This window comes from Nasonia vitripennis, chromosome 1 (assembly GCF_009193385.2).
Source record: "Nasonia vitripennis strain AsymCx chromosome 1, Nvit_psr_1.1, whole genome shotgun sequence".
Classification (NCBI taxonomy): domain Eukaryota; kingdom Metazoa; phylum Arthropoda; class Insecta; order Hymenoptera; family Pteromalidae; genus Nasonia; species Nasonia vitripennis.
Genome location: NC_045757.1, coordinates 11,478,164 through 11,505,904, shown reverse-complemented (window position 1 = coordinate 11,505,904; position 27,741 = coordinate 11,478,164). Strand labels below are relative to the sequence as shown.

Sequence of the window (27,741 nt, the reverse complement as noted above, 5' to 3'; positions counted from 1 at the left end):
GGAACGTGCAAGCGGCAGTCGCTCTTCTTCTTCTTATTAGATCGTAAATTCGAGATCGCTAGCGCGAGAAGCGCAATGGATAACATTAAGCCATCGACAGCGACAAATTACTCAACTCTCCGCCCCCCTCTCCCTTTTGCTCTCTTGCGGAACGCGCGTACGCCTTATCATCCTTTTTACTGCCGCGCGCAATCTTTCCCTCGGCTACTCGCGGTGTTATAGCTATAGGTGCAGGGAGCAAGTGAGTAAAAGGGGAATGAGAGCGAGTCGGACTGGCTGATCTATTGGCTGATCAGCAGACATCACGAGTACACTCTTTTTTCCGTCGAGCTTTCTCTCTCTCTTTCGAGCTGTGCCACCGACTGCTCGCTTTCCACCCCGGTGCACTTTGCTGATTTCGCGATCCCCCCCGCTTGGCTGGCTCGTGCAGCCTCGAATATTTCATATCGTCGACTCGTACTTTTCATTTTTGCTCGCGCGGGACATCGCTAGCGTAGTTTCGGTGCGACGCTGTGCCTCCCAACACAGGTGCGCAACACCTAGAGCCTCGCATGCACTAGGATTTTTCTAAACGTAGGATTTGACCGCGATCATCACGTTTGGGAGAACGCTAGGGAGAGGGGAAAATAATCACACACAATGGTTAAGTTTTATTGCACATGTATTTCGCCCAGCCCTTCCCTACAATACGGTGGCTGTAATGCCTCCCGCGCACAGTTTAGCCACGCAGGGCTTACGCTGGGACGCTCAAACACGAGCCACGCTCGTGCAGCAGACGGCGGGCCACAGGCCCAGGCCCAGTCCGCTGACGGCTGACTCTCTCTCTCTCTCTCTCTCTCTCTCTCTCTCTCTCTCTCCCTCTCTCTCTCTCTCTCTCTCTCTCTCTCTCTCTCTCTAATACTTTCTTACTCGCTCTCTCCCTGGTGGACGTCCGTCGGTGCTCCCGCCGGCGCCTCCCTGACTCTCGTGGACCTGGTGACGGCTAGCTTCCTCGGCTCTCCCACGCCAAGGCTGCTGGTTGCTCTGGTCCTCCGGACAATGATGGCGGACTGGCTAGCTTCCTTCCTCTCGTGCGGATGGTTGTTGGCTCGTCCGGGCGTCGGCACTTGCTCGTGCCAACGCGCTGCACCTGTGACTCTCTCACACTCTCGCACACTCGCACAACCTCGGGAGACTCTCCCAATTCTCCTCGTAAGAGAGGAGGCCACGTATCTCTCTCGCACGTCGATGTACTCCCTCGACAATCGTGAGAGAACTCCCCGATTTCCCGCTCGTTCTCGCGCTCACTCTCCACTCGCGCTCGTCGGGCCCGCGCATCTTCCTCGCGCCTGATTGGCTGGCAGTCCGCGCGGATAGCGAGTCGCACATCGGCGCCCGCTGATTGGCTCGCGACATGTGGAGGACCAATCAGCGCGCGCGCCGACAAGGCTCACTCTCGCGCCAACGATGCTCACTCTCGCGCTAACGTGGACGGTTAGCCGGCCCGTTCCTCGAACTCGAGGTCAGGCTGGCACCGACAACAACAATCCAACTCGCTTGTTTCTTCCGCGCACTCAGAGCTTGGCCGCATCGAACGAGATTCCTCGTATCGACGCGGCTGCGACGTTTGCAACGTCGCAATCCCCTCCCCTTAACAATGCTTCCTCTCTCGGAGAAGTTGGCCTTAAACCTTTTACTGGGTCCCGGGTCCAAAATTTCCTCTTTTCGCAGCATCTCTCCAGCTCCACTCTCTCTCACTTCCTCTCTTCTCCATTCTCGCTGACTCCTCTCTCGAAGAAGTTGGCCTTAACCCTTTCACTAGGTCCCAGGCCAACACTGTAACATCCAACGATGCTACAGCGCTTATTTAATATAAATTACACCTTTAGCCTGCACTTTCGTGCAATAGCTGGGTGCTTTGTATGCTTGTTTAAAAAGGAATAGAAATGAAAAGAAATCTTCTAGAAAATAACCCGGACTTACTCGGATTTAAGTTCTAGATGAGTGAGAGAGGGATAAATGACCCGGTGTTATCGGTTCATTTACCCAAGCGATAGTTTTAGGCAGGGGTAGAAAAGGTTAGGATAGATAACTAATAATTACTTACTTTTATTTGCTGTTGACTGGACCTCGTTGAAAGATGTTGGGTTTGACAAATAAAAACACCGAACACACGCAAATTCTATTTGATTTGATTTATATTTTAATAAAATTTATGCGACTCAGCGCAAATCTAATGCTACGCGTACAAGCGCGTGAATCTAACTATTCGCGTACTAGCACGAATCTAACCGTACTGACTGAGAGCCGGGACCGAAGTGATCTTGAATACTGAAGTTCAGCAGCACGAAGGGCCTAGAATCCTCCCTCCTCGATGTTGTTGGGGTCTCGTTCCGCCTAGATGCCGAAAATTAGCGAGTGAGAGAAGCCGTTATATTTCAGCTTTCCCTCACTTATGCCGATTTTCCGCATCTCTCCTCCTATGTATCGTAGGTCAGGCCCTTCGGTCCGCCTACGCCCTCTCCTCTACAACCGTGGTTCACGCAAATACCGTTGCTAACGCGCACGCCAATTTGTGTCGAATTTTCCAAGCATTCTGTTTATTGTAAATGAAGGTTAAATGAAATTTTGTGTGAAATAATCAATGTTAAAATGTTAGTGCTTGTAAAATTCTCTACAAACCGATACCAAATAACTATACTTAAACTTAAAAGTAAAGCCTTTATGCGCATTATTCTTAAGAAAAATTATTATGAATTTATTATTGAATTTACTAATGAAAATTATACATTTTATCTGTCCGCAGCCTCAATATTTAATTTAACTACTTTATTATTCTTAGAGTTTAATAAATTTACAATGCATCGTTATAACAATCGTAGCTTCACACCGACCGACTATTATAACTCTGCCAAATAATATACCTTACTGTAACAATCGTAGCTTCACACCGACCGATTATTACAATAAAATATAAGACAGAAATAAACAAATAGATATTTGATCCATTCATAAATTATGCACAAGAAGCGAACTGTATAAATCGAAAAATATACAGTTTAGTGCCAAATAATAAATAAATAGATCGCGTTATCAGTTTGTTGTTTGAAAAATTATAATTATACTACAAGCTGCAAACAAACTATGCATTAATATATATATATATATATATATATATATATATATATATATATATATATATATATATATATATATATATATATATATATATATATATATATATATATATATATATATATATATAGAACTATCCCACCAAATCTGTTGCTAAAAGCGAACGTATGCAATTCAAAAAAATGCATAGTTTATACAATAGCCTGATGTAAAATAATTCTAAATAAATATTTCGAATTTTAACAAAATAAGTTTTCAGACTTTGGCAAAAAGCGGAAAATTCCGGGATCAGTACACAGCTGCAAGCGTGCGTACTTTCCGAAACTGTCCCTGCAAAAAAAAAAAAAAAAAAATAAATGTCCGAGCCTCGTAGGCTGTCTTAATAACGGTCGCTCTAGACGCTGCCGATAGCTTGAGCAAACGCAGCTGCTCGTCATAAAATTGCGCTCGGTCCGACGCCCCGAAAATTTTCTCCTGCCGACTAATGCGCAGAAAAACTTTACTATCGCTATTCTAATGCATCCGCTGATGCCTCGTGTCGATGCGCGCAGCTCAAGAGATTTACGATAGGGATATCTGTCCCTCGCTTTCTCTCTTCAGGCCCGCATTTTCGAATCTATTTTGAAAATGCGTCACGTACGCATTTATGCATTTAAAAAAAAATAAAATTTTAAGATTTTGAAAAAATTGGAAAAATCGCACGACGTGACAACACTCTTCTCTCCCCTGCACATCTCTCTCACATCCTTTTCTCTCCACCTCCGCTGACTTCTCTCTCTTCTCACTTCCTTCCTCAGCTCTCCGTCTTTCTAGCATTGCCATTTTTCTCCGGCAATCTAGACACAGATCTGAGTGGCTCACTCGTCTGCAAAGTTGGCATGATGTCTGTGGCAATTGCCTACGCGCAGGACATTCCCTTCGTGAATGTCCTTTTTGTTGGCATGCCCAGCAGATCATCTCAGGGCAATTCAATGCCCGGTGCCCCAGCAGGTGAAGCACGCACCATCTCCTCGCCTCTCCCCTCGAGCCACGGCATTAGCGGTCGGACGCACCAGGCCGCGTCATACGGTAGCTCTCTTTCTCCTCGTTGAAGCTCTCTTTCTCTCACTCGTCCTCTCCTCAACCTCGATAGAAGGCAACTCGTCACCAGGGCCTGCATGCTCTGTCCTCTCGACTGCAGCGGCTCTCTGGGTCTCTCCTTCCTCCTTCTACGCCGCACCGGGAACGCGCATCTTCTCCGCTGGCAGCGGAGGTGCGTAACGGCTATCTAACTCTTTTAGCCGCTCCCAGCGTCGGCCGTACCTCTCCAACTCCTCCCAGCTGTTGACGCACTTTTCACCAATAGCTCTCCGGTATTCCGGAAGGAGGTTCTGATATGCGATACGAAGCAAATCACGTTCGGATGGTGAAAACAGTCAAATTACATTTATGAAGGAAGTGGGAAAAGGAATGAGTAGTCGGGTTCTTAAATTAAAAAAATGCAACAATTTCGCGGTTAAACTAAATATAAACAGTAACTTGCTTAGGCATAAAAACCCTCACGGAATAGAGGGAAAAGCCTGAGCAAGCTAGTGAAATAGAAATTATTTATTGATCAAGTAAATTAATGAATTTATGTAAGCATAAATACAAAAGTCAAAACTTATTATCTAATTTAACTTACGCAGTGGATAATCGATCCTTATATTTACAGAGCGCTCGCTTACCTAATATTTCGGGGATCAGCCCCTACAATAACGCCGCAAATCGCAAATATCGGTGCGCTGTACGTGACGGACCACCCTCTCTTCTGGGTAGATTGTCGATCGAGAAGATGGAGATATCCCGGGGTGGCAACGCCCAGCACGTCACAGGGCCCCGACGTCTCGGGAACGGGTCCAGCCCTCGCTCCGTGAACGACTTGAGACGACTCGTCGAGTCGTCGCGACCGGGACCTATAGCGAAGATTCGCTATGCGATAACAGCACGCTTGTGTCTCGCCCACACGGAATTACAGGCACTTTATTTACACGAATTATAGAAATAAGGGAGGAATCACACGCGAGTGATTCACTAACAAATATAATTCAAATTACGGCGATTACTACAGGCACAATACAAAAGCTACACGAGAATAGAGGTAGGCTTCGGATCACACTGCTCTCGATCGATGCCGAAACGAATCTGACGCTCTCGCGCGCACTAATCGATCTCAGACCGCAGAAGGGCTTACGCATGCGCTCTTTCTTTTCTTGGCGCGCCATAATTAACTCGTCATCAAGAGGCGCGAGAATCAAACCGTGCTAGGTGATACATATTTTATGCGGAGACGTATAATACGCGAACAGATGGAGGTCGGCGAAAGCGCGAAGCCAGATACTGAAGACTCGTGATATACGCCGCGATCTTCTCTTCTCTGTGCTGCGTTCGCTTGCGCAGATCTTCCTCCAAATCCTCCCGACAATACGGAACCATGTATCGGCGACGAAAGGCCCGGCAGAACATCTCCCATGTTCGCAGGCTCTTTCTCTTCGCCCGATACCAGCGGCTTGCCTGCAACTTGAAAATGCACGGCAACACCGCTAGCAGCTCGCGGTCTGGCACCGCTAACGCTACTCTGCACTCACACAGTCGATCAAAAAACTCCTCCGCCTCCTCGTGATCACTCTCGCCCGAGAACTGGAGCTCCCAATGCTTCAGGAACTCCAAAGCCCTGAGCGAGTCGGCTGATCTTTTCCGGCGTTCGGATGACGTCAGGTTCGCTGAGTTAGACTCGCAGCTCGAGTTAACTTCGAGCTCGCTGTCACTGCTCAGCAAACCTCTCTGTCTCCGTCTCTTTCTCGACGCACTTTTCTCTCTCCTCTCACTCTCCTCCTCCGACTCCTCTTCCGCACTCTTCTCTCCTTGTCCACTCTCCTCCTCCGACTCCTCACCCGAGCTCACACAGCTCCGTTGCATACTCGGCCGACCTCCAGAGTTGCCCCAAGAGACGCGGCGTCGCACCGTTTCGCGCTCTGGCTCTAGCAACTCTTTGTCCGCGTCACCAATATCACTCGTGAATACAGACGGTCTGCCTCTCAGCTGGTCTAGAGTAGCTGGGCGAACTGAATCAGTCGTTTTGACTGGGGCTCGCAAACATGGCTTTCGCCCTATTCGCTCTTCCTCCATTTTACGCGTCTGTTCTATCGCCTCGACCCGTACCTGCTCTCGCGTCGCCTCCCTCGCCTCCGCACGGACTCGTTGCAGCCGACGCTCATGCTCTAGCGTGGCTAACTCGTCCCGCAGCTTCGCTCGAGCTTCCAGGAGGGCTTCCTTGTAAGCTTCTCGCCAAGCTACAGAAAGCTCCTCCTCTAAGACTCGAGCTCTCGCATCCTCAAGAGTGAGTCCGCATTCTTCCAACTCTCTCACACGAGCGTCTCTCTCGCTGCGATCGACACTCACTCGGCTCGCATAGCCGCTGTCTACGCTGACGTCTATGCTTGAGCCCGAGCCTCCTCGCAACACATCTCTCTCGGCCACGTCACTGACTGTGCTGGAGCTTGCGCAGGCCGCGGTTCTTGCTATCGTCCTTTCGGACAACCGCAAGTAACCTGGCCGTTCGCACCTCGCGATCACAGTACACACACTGTCTCTCTCACTCGAGCACAAACTCGAAGATCTCTCTTGGCTCTCATTGTCACTCGACAACGAGACCGAGGAGTCTCCTCGCTTCCGACTTTCGTCGAAAAGCTTTACTCGCGAGCCCCGCCGACGACGCTTATGACGTACTGTGTGCCAGTCGTCGCCGTTGGCTGACTCGCTGTCGCTAGAGCGCACGCGTCGCAGCACATCTCGTGGGGACACGGTAGAGCTTCCCACCCTATCACGTTTATCGTTGGGCTCTACTCCGAGTCCCACTACGAACGGCCGTTTCGTCATCTGATTCATCGCACAACATGGTGCGACTTCAACAGCTGACGACTGATCGCTGAGCTCTCCTCGCCGTCTCTCTCCAGATGAAAAGACGTCAGCAGCTTGCCTCGTGGCCCGCTGCGCATCTTTCCGTCGCTCACACTCCGCGCTCTTTACAATAACACTCGCGAAAACACTTTACCTCTCCCTTTCGATGATCGCGAATCCCCACAAGGGATGCCAATTGCGACGCTGTGCCTCCCAACACAGGTGCGCAACACCTAGAGCCTCGCATGCACTAGGATTTTTCTAAACGTAGGATTTGACCGCGATCATCACGTTTGGGAGAACGCTAGGGAGAGTCGCATCGGTAAATAGCCGATGCTCTCGAGCTTTCTTTTACCAGCTCGTATACGACGATCGTTATATAGCCTTAGCCGTGTGTGCCTATGGGGTTTATACGCGCGATGATTTTCTTGTTCGAGTATTCTGTAATTTGCCTATACCGAGTGGGCGTTCGTCGGCCGAAATTACGCTCCTTTAAAGGCGGACATAAATTCAGTGGTTATTTCCTCTCAGTCGCGCTGTTGCAGAAAGAGCCTTTTGCTCATTCCGAGTACAAAAAAATAACGCTACCCACGACGCGCGAAAGCTCACAGCGGAATTTTTATTCTTCCGACGAAAGAAGCTTACACTGTGCACTCCCGAGCGGTTTGCCTAATTCCTCCCGGCGCATATTATATTTTCATAGTCCGTCATCAGCATCGCACTAAGAAGCCTGCACAAGGGACCCGGAGCAACGAGCAACCCTTTTGCCATTGCATAGTGTGGCATATAGCTTCCGACTCGAATAACTCCGTCACAGCCCGGGAAGTTTGCATACGCATGTATATATAATAGCAGCGCGCGGCTGTAATACGATTGGTGCGCAATGCTGAATCTCGTTAGGCTTCTTCAAAGTCGAGCAGCTCGTAAATACTCGGCAAAAAGGAGCATCTCCTTGTCGTCGTCGTCGTCGTCGTCGTCGTCGAAGGGATGAGAGAGCGAGAGAGCAGGAAAGAGAAGAAAAATGCACGCTCGGGCCCCCCGAGTTTAATCTGCTAGCAAATCCATTAGCGGAACGAGCGCACTTAAAAGCCGCGCGCGCGCCCCGCGGTTACGAGCGTCTTGACGGTGGCGGCGCGCGAAAAATCCTTACAGGCATCTTTTTTCTTTGCTTTCGCTCGCTATGTGCGCCCTCGCGAGTCGGCCCATTATTTTTGTCTTTACGAGGAGAATGCGCGCGGTTATTACTTCTCGCTACTATATACCCGCGCGCACTGCTCCGCCGACGCCGTTCTGTGTTGTCCTATATGCAACGCACACACTCGTATGGGGGTTTCACGCCATCGCGCAAAAAACGGGATGAACATATTGCGTTTCGCGCTGATGGGTCCCTGACGCCAATTATCGGACGCGTTTTCTCGTCGCGACACACGATTCTCGCTCGCTGCATGTGTAAAAAAATGGTCTGGGATAAATCTTGGCAAAATCTTGCTCAAGTCTTCCTAAATTTTCTGGCTGAAGTCTGGCTGGTGGGAATTTCCCAGACTTCTGCCCAAACGTACTATCTTTTATTTTTTCAAGTTTGGCAATTCCCCAGACTTCCATTTTTCTTGCATAGTCTGGCAATTTCCCAGACTTCCGTTTTTACTTCCATAGTCTGGCAATTTCCCAGACTTCCGTTTTTATTTCCATAGTCTGGGAATTTCCTAGACTTCCGTTTGTATTTCTAAAGTCTGGAAATTTTCCAGATTTCTACCCAGACGTACGTTTCTTTAGTATCGAAGTTTAGGATAATCCTAGAGGTACCAAGTTTGAATTACTATATTGTATACGAAATTGATGTAAATTTTATTCTTGTTCAAACGTATTTACAGGCATAATTATATAAATATTATTATCAATGTTGATTTGAAATAAAACCTCTTGTATATCGCTTACTAGAATGGCAGTAGAAACATGTTGATTTACGGTACATGAATATACATATATGAGGTAAGTATGATGCACAAAAATTAGAATAGAAAGTTTCTCTAATAGTATAGCTATTAATTATAGCATAGCTCTGACAATTTTCATTACAATTATCACACGATACCGTACAATTGCAAACACATAACTTTACAAACGTTAAAATTTCGCCTACATGAAAAATTCCATCTTTGGAATATTTAACTACGTTCGATTTCGTTTTTATCTTTCGTTTATATGATACAGAGTCTAAAACTATATTATTAATAAGAATTCTACGAAACACATGAACTTTCGTTTCATCAAACTCGATATTCCTGAAGCAATATAATATCGACTCTGCAATATGTAATTTTTTTTCTGTTTTTCCTACGATTGATATATTACTATTAATTTTTTGCGTCTTTAACCTTGATTTTGATTCTAAAGTAGCACAGTAATTACTTACAACGTTTCCGGGAACTAAATATTTATTTTTTAATTCTGAATAGTTAAATAGTGAAACCGATGAATTTATTTGTAAAGCTGCATGATTTTGCCCATGTACTAGGCTTTTAAGTGTACCGTTCATGTTTTCGAATGGAAAACAAGGCGTGGTCCACAGAGGACCAAAACGTTTTACGATTTCCGGTAAATGCAACAAAAGGTGCAGATTACAAGTCATATGTCTTTCTCCATACAAATGCCCAAATCGAGATACGTATTCATTGAGACACTGATTTGATTTTTCAATCATGTCACTCGAAATACTTTCTCGATTTAATAAATATTGTTTTGACCGAGCCTGAACGTTGCGCGATTCGAACACCAAGAATCGCGCATAGCGACCTTAGCAACGAGATCAACGACGTCGCGGATGTTATTGTTTATGTTCAGTCTGGTTCTGTCAGCTGTTGAGAACAGTTGTGATTACGTTTGAATAAAGAGTCTGAGTTCGAGTGATTTTCTATAAATAACGTGTTGTTATTTTTATTATCCGAACCCGGTCATAACATTTTGGGGGCTCGTCCGGGATACTAGTGTTTTTGAGTGACTATTTTATGCATCTTCGATCTGGCAAGATGCTTCCAAGAACACCACACAAACCGGACGCACCAGCACAATCCATTGATGATTCACGAGAAGTGGATTTATTGAATCTTGAACAGACGAATTTGGAGGACACAACTGTTTTCGGACACACACAATCTTCACAAACCCCAATCTTCAATACACACACTAATGTTCCAAATCCAACATTGGTGACTGCTATTAAGGAAATAAACAACTTAAAGATACAACTAGAAAACGAACATGCTCAACGAAAAGATTTAGAAGTCCGTTTATCTCAACGTTCTGTGGAAGAAGTAAACCTTTCCGATGAACTTCGACGACGGGATCAGGATTTTCTGTCCGAGAGACGGCTTCGCGAGAACTATAAGGAGAAAGTGAAAAACGGTCAGAGTGGATAAGGAAACAACAGGATCTCGAACGTCGATTAACTGAGCTAAGTTGTTCAAATATTTCTAACACAAACATGAACACAAATTCTGCTATAGCGGCTGGCACATCCGATAGGTTAAGGTCTAATAACGTACATCCACTGGACACTACACAATCAACACAAAGTATTAATTTAGGTTATAATCTCAAACCGGATACTTATGATGGTACCACACCACTGCGTGAGTTTTTGAATCAATTTCAATTAATTGCTAGAGCAAATAATTGGGATAGTGCTAGGATGATGGTTGCTTTAGCTGCTTCTTTACGGGGAAAAGCTAAATCTGTTCTTGATAGCTATAAAGATACTGATCCAATAGATTTTGATAAGTTAAAATCAAGTTTAGAGTTACGTTTTGGTGATGTACATTTTGCACCAACGTATTATTTCCAATTTCAGAACAGGCGTCAACAACGGGGTGAAGATTTTCCAACATTAGCTGCTGATCTTATGAGATTAGCTGGTTTAATTTATCCTGATTGTCCTTTTAAAACTCAAGATAAAATCGCCTGCGCTCAATTTATAATTGCTATTTTCGACAATTCAATTCGGAAAATTCTTCAATTAGAAAGAATTTATTCACTTCAAATTGCTCTGGCAAGAGCTATGGAAGTTAAAGTTATCGAAGATTTTCTTGATGCAACTGATATTACAGTTTTAATTACTAAAATTATTTTAAATACTCCAAGTTCAATCATTAATAAACAAATTTCAAGAATAGTCGATTCTAGTAAGGTTGTACCAGACTCATTACAAGAAATTTTTGACAAGAACTCAGAGAACTTGGATCAAGATCAACGTCGCGAGTTTGCGGATCTTCTACACGAATTTGAAGAAATTTTTCAAGACGATGACGTTACTGGAAAATGTAATTTGGTTGAACACAGAATTAAATTACTCCATAATCAACCAATTAAACAACCTATTCGAAGACCCCCTATTCATCAAATTAAGGAATTAGATGAATGTATTACTGAGATGCATTCTCAAGGAGTCATTGAAGAATCAGATAGTTCGTATTGCTCACCTGTAGTTCCCAAGAAGAAGAAAGATGGAAAAATTCGTTTTTGTATTAACTTCCAAAAAATTAATGCAATTACGATTAAAGATTCGTACCCTTTACCAAGAGTTGATGATACTCTTGATAAACTTGCAGGATATTCGTGGTTTTGTACATTGGACTTGAAGAGTGGATACTGGCAGATCAAGATTCGGGAAGAGGATAGGAAAATCACAGCTTTCTCAATTGGAAAAGGTTTATGGCAATTTAAGGTTATGCTATTCGGATTATGCAATGCACCGGCGACTTTTCAACGTTTGATGGAAAAGTTACTCAGAGATTACCTCTCAAAATTCTGTTTAGTTTATTTAGACGATGTCATGGTATTAGGAAAGTCATTTAATGAGATGATATCCAATTTAAAAAAGGTATTTGTTCGTTTTCAAGAAGCAGGTTTACGTCCAAATAAGAAGAAATGTGTTTTCTTCAGCAGGCAAGTCGAATATTTAGGATACATTGTTTCTGAAAAAGGAAAATCAGCTGATCCAAAGAAAATTCAATCTGTTGTAAATTGGCTAATTCCTCATAACAAAAAGACTGTGTTGAGTTTTGTGAATTTCTGTGGTTATTATAGCCCACACAGCATGAAATATTTAAGTGAAATATTTCGAAATATTTCAGTAAAATATTTCAACGAAATATTTCATAAATCATGCAGTAATATTCCACGGAAAATTAATAAACCAACTCAATTCAAATATTCCATGGAATATTTATGAAATATTCCATAAATATTCCTTTGGAAGCTTAGAATTACTTTTTGAATATTCCAAAGCATTATTTGTGAAATATTTCATTAATATTTCGTAAAATATTTTTTTAATTTATTTCATAAATACTTTACTCAAATATTTCTTGAAATATTTATGAAATAATTTCTAAATATTTTTGTGGAATAATGAAACAAAACATTTAAGTATTTTTTGAATTATTTATGAAATATTCCTTAAATATTTCATGAAATATAGCTTTGAATTATTTAATACATACTTCACTAAATTATTTCATGGAAGATTTAGGATATTTTCCGAAAATATTTCATTTGGGCTACCCAAATAATTTTCAATTATTTCTTAAAATATTTATGAAAGGTTCCATACATATTTCATGGAATGGTCCACAGAATTATTACATAAATCTTCCAGCGGAATATTCAATGAAATATTCATGGAATATTTATAAAATATTTCTGTGGAACTTCGTAAATAATTTTCAAGTATTTCTTGAAATAGTTATGAAAGGTTCCATATATATTTCATGGAATGGTCCACAGAATTATTACATAAATCTTCCAGCGGAATATTCAATGAAATATTCATGGAATATTTATAAAATATTTCTGTGGAACTTCGTAAATAATTTTCAAGTATTTCTTGAAATAGTTATGAAAGGTTCCATATATATTTCATGGAATGGTCCACAGAATTATTACATAAATCTTCCAGCGGAATATTAAATTAAATATTTATGGAATCTTCCATACATATTTACCTGCTACTCAAAACTTATTTTCGATTATTTTATAAAATTATTCTTAATTATTTATTTAAATTTTGTTGTAATAAACAATATAATATATTATTAAATTATATATTAGTGTATTTTTTGTTTTATATAATAGTACTATTTATATTTATTATTTTTATCACGATATATTGATAAATCGTATAATAAGTTTTTGCATTGTATTATAATGTTTTATACTACTGTATATATTTAGCGAAAATTTGTTTCTGTTTATACAAAATTTATCACATAATGGCTCCTTTTCAAATTTGAATTACCCCGCGCGCAATTATGTCGCGAATGTGTGATGTATGGTGGCGCTGCGAGCACTAGCGCTATATAGCTATAGGTATATATATAGCATAATAGCTGCAGCAATATGGCCGCTCATTATTGACTCGCCAATTTGGAGGGAAACTCGCTGCAGTAAATACACGTTTTTTCGAGATTTCTACAGACTTTACTTGCCAATTTGGAGGAAAACTCGCTGGAGTAGATACACGTTTTTTCGAGGTTTGTATAGAATTTATCTTTTTTTCAGTAATATATACAATAATATAATTCTTTTTTCAACAATAATATAACGTTTCAGAGACAATGCCATAACTTGGAAGATCATCGCACGTGTATTGTATACATGCTATATGCAGATACGCAGTCTTAGTGGCCATCAGTATCTATACATTCCAACAGGCTATTAGGTTAGTTTATTTATTTATATCTATTTCTTTTTTTTCATAAAGAAAAGAGATTGCTAATATATATAGATGCGCATCTATTTGCTAAAGAAACAGCAATATTAATTATTATAGTCCACAAATTAAATATGCAAAAGTATACAGAGATTTATATGTTTAATTTACCCACATTTTTTTTACAGAAAAACTTTCGCTTTGTGATGCTGCATGAAGATTGTATGATCTAGAGGTGATCTGGAGAGGTAATCAGCAAACAGCAGGTGTATATCAAGGCTTCAGTTTTCAACGTCCAAAGTTCATTTGTCTGATCTGGAGAGGTTATCGTTGTGCAGCAAATATCAACAGGTGCTTCATCAAGGCCTTAGTTTTTGACATCCAAGTGTATCAAACAGGTTAGTTCAATTTCTTAATATTGTTGTAACATCCCCCACGAATAAATTAACATGTATCTTAATATAAAACTTTCCAAATCAGTATATTTTTAAATTGCGAAGAAAACTTGTCTCTGCTGCTCCATGTAGACGAAAAATTGAATACACACAAGTCACTCGTATTTGAATACTTGATTCTAAATTTTGATCTGGCTTTTATTTAAAAAGTATTACATTTTGAGAGGTGAAATTTGGCATCAAAATTAGTTTCAACATATTGAAACAGTAAATCAAGTTATTTTCAAGTTAATTGATATAATTAATATTTTCATATCAAAAGATACATGATTTTGCTCGTGATTTTGTTTATCGCCAATGCCATGGGGTTCCAAGTCCAATCTTAACCAAGAAGGTTGAGATAAAAGCAGATGTCGTAGCCTGTTTCTACACAATTTTATAAGTTTATGTGCAGATGTGTAACTTGAATACAATGCTTATAACACCGTAATATCAAGTACTGATCTAGATATTGTTTCTGCCCCAGCATTTATCATACTTGTGTACTGATATTCTTAAAATTCACTCCTCAGAATTCACCCAAAGCCTATTGCTGGCTATGTTTGGCATAAAAATATTATATTTTTTTGTATAATTTGACTTACGTACGTCATAATAGTAAATACATTTTAGAGTCCTAAATGCTGTTTGTTGATACTTATATAAAGTAGGGTTAGATTGCCAATCTTTGATGCACATCCGTTATTCTCTGTTAAAATTTCACTATAATTCCTGAATAAATACTTAAGTTTGAACACTAAATAAATGTAATTTTTCGAATACATCTAGACCTACAGTAGATAATTAACAAAATAATCTATTTGAAACCCAATACCCTCTTCATCATTTTGTGCAAACACATTAAACCTGAAATGAAAAAATTAACATACAACATAAATTTAGTTGTAGATGTTTTTGTTGTTCATATTGTCAGTACTAACAGTATAAGGTTATAGTAGCAGATCAACATCTTAAATATTATCACTATTATATTTAGAAAAACAGATAAGAGCTGTTCGCTCGAGTAATATATGCAGAGAGAAAAAAAAACAGTTGCGTTTACTTGCATTGCTTTTCATCGACTGAGATATCGTTAGCTAATTTTGTAATTCCTGGATTATAAGATCTTCGAATTACGATTTTAAGAAAATTTATGATTTTCTAGTGATTTGTTATAACTTCAAAAGAAAGTTATTTTTGGCCAAAAATATTCAATTAACTGCGTACAGGAATGTAATTTATTTATGTTTTAAAGTATTTTTTGTAAATTGAGTGTTTTAGCCTGTGAAGAAATGTGTGTGCCTGTGTCGTGTATGTATGTATACACAGAGATCTCAGCTTTTACTCAATCAATTGTATTTTACTATGGGTCTTGTTTTTTGGGAGGAAGAGAGGGGGGTTTAAATAGTACTTTTTGCTATGCGTATACGTACCGAGAAATTGTTGACGTATGAATGTCGGAGTGTAAAGCAGCTCTTTATGCACGCACACTATATGCGTAAATCATAATAAGCAAAATAAAAAAAAGTTATGCACTTTTATAATCTAAGAGGCTATGACTATAAGCTAATAAAGGTAGTGCGAACATGATTGGGTGGATATTAAATGTGTTTTGTTACTAGATTAGAATCATGCACACGATGTTGCACGCGAGATGCAAGTGCCAGTAGCTGAAAAATTTTGTCTGTTACGTCGTGTTTGTCATTCTAATCTAATAAAAAAATACAGATTTAATGACCACCCAACCATACTTACCCACTCCTTTATCGCCGCATAGCTACGGTTATCAAGAAGCCTTTTAAGCCATAGGTGCATACATTTGTTTAATTTGATTGTTTGCATGAAACTCATCACCCAAGTGCAGCGCCAGCGATTGCACTACGAACTATGTGCTCCGACTGGTTCTTAAGCTGTTGTTTTCTGTGATCTGCATGTTTTTTAAATGAATATTAATTAACAAAATACATGTTTAATATGGAATGTGGAAAGTATATGAACGTTTTCAATGCTTTTCAGAATTTGACGATTAGTTACATGTGAAAATTACTTCATAACTCTGAAAATAACTGTGTACACGAAGGCTATTTACTGCTAAAAATAAATAGCAGTTAATCTTTTTAGTGAGTTCATTTGATAAAAGAATTCGATTATGTCAGCTTATCGGTACAATTTTACTGTTCAATAAATAATTTATAAAAAAAAATAGATTAAAATTTTATTCAAATACAGTGCTTCTGCTGACGCAATTTTTGGTATTTACCTAAATTAAAATTTATTTACTGTAAATCTTGATTGTTTGATTCTTAAAATTTTCCATTTTTGAGTTTACTTGTAACAGCAGAGGTGAGATTTCTTTGTATATATTATATGTTAGTCGTATATGTACCGCATTATTTTTTTTTTTTTTTTTTTTTTTTTTAACAGCAATTATTCGGCTAAAATGCCAAGAAAACGAAAAGGAGTAATGCCTCAAAGTGAAAAACAATTAGTACCATTAGCAAAGCAACAAGCAGCACTCGATATTGATGATGTTATTGCTTCATGCTCTACGTCAGAAAATAAAGCAACTATAAGCGAATTGCCCTCTATAACAGATGAATCCTCCGCAGAGTATGATGCCGACTGCTCTATGGAAAAATCAGCCAGTAGTTTTGATGAACATTTTTTAAATTTTAATTATAATATAAGTACAGAAAATGAAATCGATGAAAACGCTGTTGAAATTGCAAATGTTGCAGAACATTGTTTCAGTTTCGGCAATGAAAAGGTAGACTGCATTCAAAATGAAAATAATTATGAGATAGATGATAGTTATGATGATACATATAGATATAGCGATAGTGATGCCGATAGTATTCCTGACAATGATGACTTAGAATATTTACTAGATAGTTTTCCTGCTACAAAAAATACAAATTTTATAAATGCCATTTCGAATTGGGCAAAAGAATTTGCTATACACCATGATGCTCTAAAAAATTTACAGTCTATACTAAACAAATTTACTGATACTGTTTTTCCTAAAGATCCTCGCACTTTATTGCAAACACCACAATCAACAGATGTTAAAAGTATGGACAGTGGTGAATATTGTCATGTGGGATTAAAATATGCAGTCAAGAAAATTGTGCAAAATCGGATTGAGATAGGTCATGTGTTTGATACACTGAATCTATTTATTAATATTGATGGTGCGCCAATAACAGGAAAGTCATCATCAAAAAGTATATGGCCCATTTTGTGCAAAGACTACGATTTCCCAGGGGTGTATGTCATTGGCATGTACTACGGTAAACAAAAACCCGAAAACGCAAATAACTTTCTCCAGCTTTTTACTTCGGATGCAACAGAACTAATCAATGATGCGTACGAATACAAAGAAAAAATATATTATGTAAAGATCGATGGATTTATCTGCGATTCCCCGGCTAAAGCTTTTATTTTAAACACAAAATATCCCAGTGGTTATGACAGCTGTACAAAATGTATTGTAGAAGGTGATTACTATAATGCTGTTTGTTTTCCATCAGATAATGTAAATCAGTTAAAAGAATACTGCCATGTATTATTAAGAACAGATGAGGGCTTTAGGAACCTGGAGTATTTAGAAATATATCAAAAAGGATTGACGGTTTTGAATAATTTGCCAGGTGTAGGGTTAGTGTCAAATGTACCATTAGACGCGATGCACCTTGTATATTTGGGTGCAATGAGACAATTGATCAGGCATTGGATTGGAGATAAGGGACGACATAATAAAACGTATAAACTGTCACAAGCACAGATTAATACAATTTCTGAAAGACTAGTTAATCTAAGCTATGTACTACCTACAGATTTTAATCGACGTTGTCGATCTTTAGTATATTGGAAAATATGAAAAGCAACAGAGTTTCGTCATTTTCTGTTATATTTCGGAGCAGCAATTTTAAAAGACGTTTTAAAAAAAAATGTATACAATAATTTTTTATTATTGCACACAAGTATTTCGATACTTTCAAACAAGAAATTATGCCAAGAAGATGTAAATATTAGGTATGCTGAAGATTTGTTGATCCAATTCAGTAATAGTTTTCAAAAAATTTATGGTTACGAAAGTGTCACATTTAATATACACAATTTATTGCATTTAGCAAAAGATGTTAAAAAATATGGTGATTTACAATCATTCAGCGCCTTCCCTTTTGAAAACTATATGTGCTCATTGAAAAAATTTATAAGAAAGGGAGAAAAACCCTTACCGCAAATTATGAGAAGACTAACAGAATATGATTCTATTATGGACATTAAAAATCAAAACAATGCAGCAAAACGTCAGACTCATGTCAAAAAAATACATTACAGTGGATTAGTTACTAATAATCGGGATTTCGAATGTCAATATAACAAGTTTTCGTTTGATTCATGCGTAATAAATGTCGATGATATTAGAAATAATTGCGTGATGCTCACTGACGGCACTATTGTCAATGTTGTAAATATTTGTAAAAGAAATGATATTTTATATTTTATAGGCAAACGTTGCGTCAAAAGACAAGATTTGTTTACTTTTTCTGACTTCCGAAGTAACGTTTTAGGCATTAATATTGTTACAGAATCGGATGTACTGGAAGAATGGCGTTCAGATATGATTCAAGCAAAAATGTTTAAAATTCCATCTGCAACAAATTTTATAACATACCCAATTTTGCATTCTTTCGTATAATTTAAAAACTTTTGTTAGTTAATCCTGATTGAATATGTATAAATATTTTGATTTGATATGTAATGCACTCCAAATCATCTAGTATATGAAATAAAACTGTATTATTCCAAAATAATTAATTTTTTGAAGATCATATATTCATAATTATTTAGCAAGGAAAAAGCTTTTCGTTAAATATAATAATAAAAAATTCTGATCGCATATGAAATTTGACTGCATAAGAAATATTGGTTTATTGTTTCGATAATATTTTTAAAATATCTGCAATATTTCTGTAAATTATCATATAGCATGAATGTATTACAAATATTGTACAATTATATCAAATGCATTATTTACAAGAGTAGATTAACAACTGCGCTGGTTGCGCTCTCTTATCCAGACGAGCGAATAACAGAGCGTCTACCTTGGCTCTACAAAATTCGGTCATGATTTTTTTATGGGTGGTATCGTAAAAAATAAAAAATTGTAATAAATCACGTTGTTCTTCTTAAACACAGTTCGTATATATTTAACGTTCGATTGCAACAATTAATTGCAACGTGCCTTGTCAAATTTCCGGAGTATACGTGTTATATAAAAAGCAGGATGTTGATGCTATATAACGAATTTGAATTCGAAGCCGATTTTACTTACTTTTGCATTTTAAATGCACTGTTTTTTCTAAATATTTTCATTAGCCATCTAATATAATAAATTTTGAAGCGATTGTAAGGAAAATATACATCGTTGAAAAGATATTGCTAATAATATTTCACACGACTCATAAAAACGTACAAATACTTTATATTCCAATACTCTAACTATTTGATAATTTTAATTTGTGATGCGTTAAATATGTTATGGAATCGAACAATTTTTTTTATCTCTACTTCTCTATTCTGCATGTCACTGAAAGCATTGCAATAATAATACAATTTTATGTTTAAAAATAAACATGTTCGAAGTTGCTGTTGAAGCTCCTTAGAATCAAATGACATCATGGACACGCGCGCGCGCGTGTGTGTGAATGCACGTGGGTTTGCGTGCGTGGATGTATGCTTGTTTACCTATACTGCAATATTTTCAGAACTATTGGTCCAATTGTAATAGCAAATAAGTTATTTTTTTTAATTTCTTTGTCCCTAATCGGAACTGGTAATCTTTTCCCAATTTGATTGATACGCTTCTGGTTTTAAGAACATATATTATTAATTATTTTTTTACTAGTAAAAAATACGTAACAATAATTTTATTATTTTTGGACAGTATAATGTCGGAGACTATGAAAAAATTTGCTATTATTGAAGATAAAGACGGTCAAAAACATGTTGTGCCATCTTTATGGATAACCCTTGATAAGAAGACGTTAATGTGGCCTCCAATCATTGAGCCAGAAAAAATAAAAAAACTTGCAGCTATAGTTGTACAAAACCAGTCAAGGACTGGAAAGCATATTCATATACTCGATTTATCAAATCAAAAGGTTAATTTTTTATATTTATATACATATTATTGGCTTTTGGTGATTACAAATGAAGTCTAGTATTTATTTTCGAAAACAAAATGTTAAAATTTCCTATTCTATACATATTCTTTATATTATTAATTATATAATTTATATTTACACATAATTGAAGACCTATGAAAAATTTTTTAGTAGTAGCATTGATACTTAAATTCTGTAAAGGTCTTGTCTTCAAATATAAATAAACGTACATAATATAATTAAGATATTTATTTACTATCAAAATTCGTATCAGTAATTATTATGTTTCTTTTATTAAATGTTACTTAATCTAACTAAAATACAATATTACGAAAATCACCACAGTGATAAGAAATAAAAATACAATACAAAATATGCAAATAGATAATAAATTGCGGTTTTGAAAAATGGACTTCATTATTAATTATTTCTAAAAGCCAAAGATACCATAATAGACGTTTTAATTTACTTGTCATTACATTCTGAGCAGATAACTACATAGATGCTGTTCAAGAAATCAAACAAAAATTAGTGGATATTCCGGATACTAGCGATACAGAAAAATTGAAAGCAAGTCGATCAAGTAGAAATAAAAAACGAAATTACGATTATAGTCCTGAAGATGGATTGAAAGATAAGAAAATGGAACGTAATAGCAAGAAAAATCCAAAAAAACGCTCGAGATCGGAAAGTACTGATAAAAATAAGGAATTAGACAATTTAAATGATCTCTTTGATAATGATGACGATGAAAAGAGCGATTCTAAAGATAGTGATGATGGAAAGAGCGATTCCAAAGATAGTAATGACGAAATGATCTATCCTGAAGATATTGAAGATGAGTTTCCCAAAAAGCCAGAATCAGTCTCTCTTTTAGAATTAAGCAAAAATAAAGGTAATTACTTGTATAGTAAAAAATTGACAATTTTTATCTAGCTCATGTATTTGTATCTAGTTACAAGGATCGATACTAATTTGTTTATTGATCATCAGAACACAATTTTTTTTATATAGTTATGTAGACACAAATTAATCCACATAAATTGACTTTTTTATTTCTTTATTTTGTATTCGCACTAAAAGGATTTTATTCGTGCTAAATATATATCATAATCTCCTTACAAATGCTGCTTTGACTGTGTTTTTTTATTGATATATTACTAACTATATATTACTAATTATTTTTTAATTCTTGGTATGTATGTAATAATATTTCAGCTAAAATAGTGCATCGAAAAGAAAAAGTAGCCGAGGAGAAGCAACGAGGTCAAATGAAAGACAAGAAAGATGATACACAATCAGAAACTGATTTAGACAATGAAGCAAGAAATCCAGCTGATGAAAAAACAGAAAAATCTGGTCCAACAAATGTGTTAGTAACTGCGCAAAATATGTTAATTAGGAATGCAATACGAGAAATCGAACAAACCGACCTTTCATTTACGACAACAGAAGAAGCACTAAAATTAATATTAGGTAAGATATATAAGAGAATTGTTTAATTTAAGGGCGAAAGTTTAATACTTACCTATAATCGCTGTAAATATAGATTTGCTACAGTACCTACATATTATTGTTTATAGCTCGCACGCAACACTAAAGTAAGCGATGGTTCACAATGAATAAAAATGTAATTAGTGTAACATGTAGTATTTCCTTCGTGTATAAATTATATTTCAACATTCGTTTTTTTTAATTAGAAATTTCACGTATTGTTTACATTATTATAGAAGTTAAGGGGACGTCGTCGCTAAAAACACTGTTTTTCTATTACATATAACTTTTTAAATAAAGCTTGCAATGAAAAACCGGCTCTGAAGCGCCGTACTATTAAGTTTGATGAATCGTTCTATAGAAGGAAATTTCGATCGGATTTTTTGTTTTTCTAAAAGTTTGGAAAATACCCCATGGCGGATTTGTGAAGCTTTAGCGACGACATCCCTTTAAAAAGTCGTAGTTTCATTATTAAATTATTTCGATTCGTCTATAGTGTTCATAAAGAGGGATTCGAATATCCCTGCATTACAATAACGCGTCTTCTATTGGACGCTGAAATGACAAATTTAAAGTAATAATTGTTTTCTCTAAAAACTATTGATCAAGTACGTCTAATCTTACTCGTGTGTGAGCACTTTACCAAGGACAGAAAACCACATTCATTGATTAAAAACTTAAACGTTAAAAAATATATTACATTTATAGGTATGCAAAAAAAAACTTTAATTGAAGTGCACAAGATCTCACTCAAGCAAAATGCACTAGATCATAAAGTAGCATCGTTACAATCTCATGGGATGAATCTTGGTCGAGAGGGAACTTGTGGATCAACTGCTCTGATAAAGAGTATGTCACAGTACTTTCCAATTGACGGAAAAGAGAAAAAAATCGAAACCATAGAAGAAAAATTGAACTCAGATAAGAAGTTTTTCCACTGCGTTGTAAGTATTTTATTTTTATGTAGATAACCACTGTATAAATATTCCTATATAATGATGATTGCTTATTGGTTGAGTGATTCACCTTTGAAACAAGAAATTCATGTGTCCAATTTGTAGTTTTCATACCGTACAATTTTGCAACCGTGTTAGATTGCTGATTTGTCACAAATGATAAAGCATCTATCACGACTGTGTTAAATTTCAATTAACGAAATTTACAATATGTGTAAAGTGTAACTTTACGAACACCTAATCAGAAATATCTTTGAATATACTATTTCAATCATTTTCATACATGACTAATTTATATTATTTTGTTCAATACTGCATGGAAAGGCCCTTTCCTTACATAAAAATCGAATGGAACATCGTGTTTTTCACAGTAGCGGGAGGAAAGAAAACTTTCCTCCCGTTGCTGCTTTTAGCAAATTGTTTTAAAAATTATTAAAATTGTTAAATCTAAGAATTTTTAAAATTACAAATTTACACTGTAAAGTCCTCAATTTCCCATTTGTTTTTCGTGCATAGAAAAGGGCCTATTCATTACCTATTTTTGAAAAGAACTGTGTGTAACGTGACAGGGGAGGAGTAGCTTTTTCAGACTCGGATTATGTTTTGAGCACGACTTGGAGTCAGCGTCTACAGTGTGACTCCCATTCGTGCTCAAATATACCATCCTCGCTAGAAAAAGCCAATTTTCCCCCTAGTTGCACAATATTCTATTCTGTCCGATTTTACATTAGTAGTTATTCCTGTCATTATCCATATTCATCCATAAGTGCGAATCATATGCTTGGATTTTGATGTACGTGACGTATTTTAAAGCAATGATAAAATGAAATTTTTTTATTTGAGGTGGCGCACTAGGATATTCCTGACATTGGCGTGATCAATTTGTTTTCATATATTATAGTAAGTAAAAGTATATCGTAAGTAAAAGTAATTTACAAAATTAGGAGAAGTGGTGATTAGGATTCGGACAAAACAAAAAAATCTTGCATTCAATTGGAAAGTTGTCTGTCAAGTAATATATATATATATATAAATAGTAGTGATAAGATATATGATCCAGCGACAATTAAAACATGATTGTACTCCAAAGCAACCTTCATTCTTTTTTATAAGTTACATTTATAATAATTAGTTTTCAGGATATTAGGGCATGTATAGGGGTGTCAGCGAACCAAGCTAAGGCAGTGCTATAAAAAATAAACGATACTTATGACTTAAGTGGTCCACTATTGCATGGCGTAAATATCGACCTTGCTACGCTTGGGCGCTAACATGACTATCAAATATTTCGTTTCTTCAAGACTAGTATGTAATAAGGCTTTTTATGACACGCCGTGGCGTAAACCTCGATTTACCGCACGCGCGTGCAAAAATGCACTCGCTAAATCTCGGATCACGCACGTTGTGTCATAAAACATCGTACGATAGTTTCGTAATATACCATTTCGATATTAGTGCGATAAAGTGATTCTTGTGTGTAAATGTATCTACTATCTGATACTATCTGATAATCACACTCGTGCGAGAATCACTTTGTCGCACTCTTATCGAACAATATATTATGACAAAACGTACCATAAATGCTTCGTTCGCTGACGCTTGTTTACACAAGCGTGAGTAAAAGTTGCACTTAGCGCACGGCGAGAATATGAATTGGAATTAAAGGGATATGGTTTCGATATTAATTTTGATACAGTTTTCAATCTATTAAATTAGAATGAAATTCTTTATATAATATTTATAAATCTCTCCGAGGCAACTTCTTTGCCGATTAAAAAAAAAGGTACGCTGTATTAAGTACGAAATTTGAACATAAAATTAAGAAAACGCTTTATTAATAGTATGTTCGATATTCCTTTAATTCATATCGTTAAGAAAATATTATTAAATAAATGTGAAAATAATACATTAAAAAATAAATGTATTTTTGATATTTTTAATTATTATATTATTGGTATTACATATATAAAATTAAGCCAGTAATTTATTTAATAAGTTTTCTTAAATGTTACTAAATTATTTAAAACATGTTTACGATTGTCTTACAATTACTGTGATTTTCATTGAAATAATCTACTTTTCAAAACACATACCACTAAAATACAATTTTTTATTTATTAACACAGAACAGGCTATACATCGATTTCGGCTGTCGCGGAATGAAATCAATCACCCATTATTTATTTTTCTTTATAGCCAATAATAGTTTGATATCAGTCTACGAGACATAATGAGAAGAGGTATACTATGACCTAATAACCCATCATATCTCAAATCATTGATCCTACAAATATATGATCCCCCAAAACCCGTAAATCCTAAGAATATAAACCCCGTTAACCCACGTATGTGCGGGGTATGTAAACCCATACCGCATGCATAAACGCTGACCTAATTGATATTTAAATAAATTAAAATAAATAATTGTTTTAGGTTGAATTTTTTAAAAAGAAAAGCGGCGATAATTTGCACGACATGACGTACAAACTGTTAGATTATTGCTTAACGCCAGAAAATATGACAAATTACACGTTCTATGGAGTTAAGGACAAGAAAAAAAAATTTTCTGCCCTCACACTGTGTTCATGCATATTTCGTAAGTAATGGCGCAACATTTTTTACTTAAGGTAGTTCCAATACCACAAATTAGTTCAGATAAAGGGGATGTTGTAGATAAAGCTTCGCAATTCCGCCACAGGATATTTTGTATTTCAAACTTTCAGAAACACAAAGAGTCCGATCGAAATTTCCTTCGGTAGAACGATTTATTAATCTTAACAGTACGGTACTACAGACGCGGTTTTTTATTTAAAGCTTTATTTAAAAAGTTTTTTATTTGCTTCCTTTTTTATTCAATTCCAGTTTTGATACAGATTTTGACCATAAAAACGATAATAATATAATTAGAGTAATTCCATTGAATCAAATTATAGATCGATTATTACTATTATTATTCTATTATTATTATTGGTGTAATCTAAATTCAATATAGCTGGATTTTAGAACTACCTTAAAAATTTCAGTAAAATGTGCGTATTATATAATATAACTATATTTTATCACATAGTTGCCGTTGAAGCTGCGTTCCCGGTCACGGCCACCGAAGATGCCGTTAAAAAAAGTATCAAGTTGCGCCTGGATACCTCAACCACCAGGTTCAAGCGTTCGTCGCAGTAAGTAAAGAAAAATACTAGTTATCGTTACACGGGCTTAAAATATAGCTTCATTTTCCGAGAAAGTAATGAGTCCATGTGACGGACATTATTCTTCGATGCCAGGGCGTGCATTTTATTTTACTAACTAAATCCACCGTGCGCTCAATTTTTTTTTTGAAGTTAGAAGTTCAAAATCGTAACTATATTCAAACCGAATATTTGTTTCCCGACATATTTTCTCTCATGTATCAAGAAAAATTGCATAAATAGCTTTTTTACATGATACATTTATATTATTAATTTCAGAGCTCCTGCGAAACGTGCCAAATTCATGCCGGTAGTGCCGAATTTCGACGATACTGAAGATGAATAATAACATCACAAATGCTAATAAAACTATTACTTGTCTAAAACATTATTAATATATTATTTATATTATTATTTATAATTTTTTTATTCTTAATAAAAGTTAATTTAACATTATAACACATACTATTCGATTAGTTTACAGAAGACTCATCGTCAAACAAAGCCTCATGAAATATTTCTGGAGTATTTCGGATTATTTCTGAATGTAATATACACTAGAAATTTTTTCAGTAAAATAATTTTGGAAAATTCCTGAAAACTTCCATAAAATATTTCTTTTCTATATTTGAGAAATATTTCTGAATTATTTCATTGCCCGTAGTCTAGGTGACGAAAGCCACGAAATAATTCTGAAATATTTGTTACATATGGCAAAGAAATACTGCATAAAAGTTTTCTGGAATTTTCCGAAATTACTTCACTGAAAACTTTCTCGTGCATGTTAAACACAGAAATAATTCGAAAATCTTTCAGAAATATTTCCTTGCAGGTTTCCCTGAAATATTTCATCAAAAATTTTCAGTAAAATAATTCAGAAAAATTCCAGAGAACTGCCATGAAATATTTTTTTTCTATATTTTAGGAATATTTTTGAATTATTTCGTTGCCTGTAGTCTAGGAGACGAAAGCCACGCAATAATTCAGAAATATTTCTTACATATGGTAAGGAAATACTGCATGAAAGTTTTCTGGAATTTTCCGAAATTATTTCACTGAAAATTTTCTCGTGCATGTTAAACACAGACATAATTCGGAAATCTTTCTGAAATATTTCCTTGCAGGTTTCCCTGAAATATTTTCGAAATATTTTGAAATTATTTCTGTATTTAATATTTCATCAAAAAATTTCAGTAAAATAATTCTGAAAAATTCCACAAAACAACCATGAAATATTTTTTTCTATATTTCGGGAATATTTTTTAATTATTTCGTTGCCGAGATGAAAACCACGAAATAATTCGGAAATCTTTCTGAAATATTTCCCTGCAGGTTTCCCTAAAATATTTGCGAAATAGTTCTAAATTATTTCTGTATTTAATATTTTATAAAAAATTTTTCAGTCAAATAATTGTGAAAAATTCCAGAAAACTTTCATGCAGTATTTCCTTACCATATTTAAGAAATATTTCAGAATTATTTTGTTGCTTTGTTCTCCTAGACTAGGGGCAACGAAATAATTCGAAAATATTCCTGAAATATAGAAAAGAAATATTTCATGGAAGTTTTCTGGAATTTTCCAGAATTATTTTACTGAAAATTTTTTATAAAATTTTAATTCAGAAATAATTCGAAAATATTCCGTAAATATTTCAAGGAAATATTTCATGCCAGATTTGCAAGCCAGGGGGTTTTGTGAAATGATATTATTGCAAGAATATTCCTTCAATATTTCAAAAAAACTTTCTGAAATATTTCAACATT

At 36.4% G+C, this 27,741-nt stretch overlaps 2 protein-coding genes across 7 annotated transcripts in view; one reads left to right on the top strand and one right to left on the bottom strand.

The window, feature by feature from the left end:
- The window catches only part of LOC100115854 (fat-like cadherin-related tumor suppressor homolog), a 278,987-nt gene that overhangs the window by 237,117 nt on the left and 14,129 nt on the right, over positions 1-27,741 (bottom strand). The gene's annotated exons all lie outside the window — the stretch shown is intronic.
- Positions 13,339-26,433, top strand: LOC116416410 (dynein heavy chain-like protein PF11_0240). Of its 4 annotated transcripts, none has more exons than XM_032601364.1 (11): positions 13,409-13,559; positions 13,639-13,747; positions 13,927-14,136; positions 20,126-20,342; positions 20,836-21,240; positions 21,564-21,821; positions 22,548-22,783; positions 23,639-23,695; positions 25,229-25,391; positions 25,863-25,968; positions 26,257-26,433. In XM_032601364.1, the coding sequence occupies exons 5-8, from the start codon at positions 20,988-20,990 to the stop codon at positions 23,648-23,650; spliced, it is 759 nt and encodes a 252-aa protein (XP_032457255.1). In that variant the 5' UTR covers positions 13,409-13,559; positions 13,639-13,747; positions 13,927-14,136; positions 20,126-20,342; positions 20,836-20,987; the 3' UTR covers positions 23,651-23,695; positions 25,229-25,391; positions 25,863-25,968; positions 26,257-26,433. The 4 variants fall into 4 exon arrangements, with proteins under 4 accessions (XP_031780879.1, XP_032457255.1, XP_032457251.1 ...); XM_032601360.1 differs by having other exon boundaries at positions 24,922-25,391; XM_032601358.1 differs by having other exon boundaries at positions 23,639-25,391.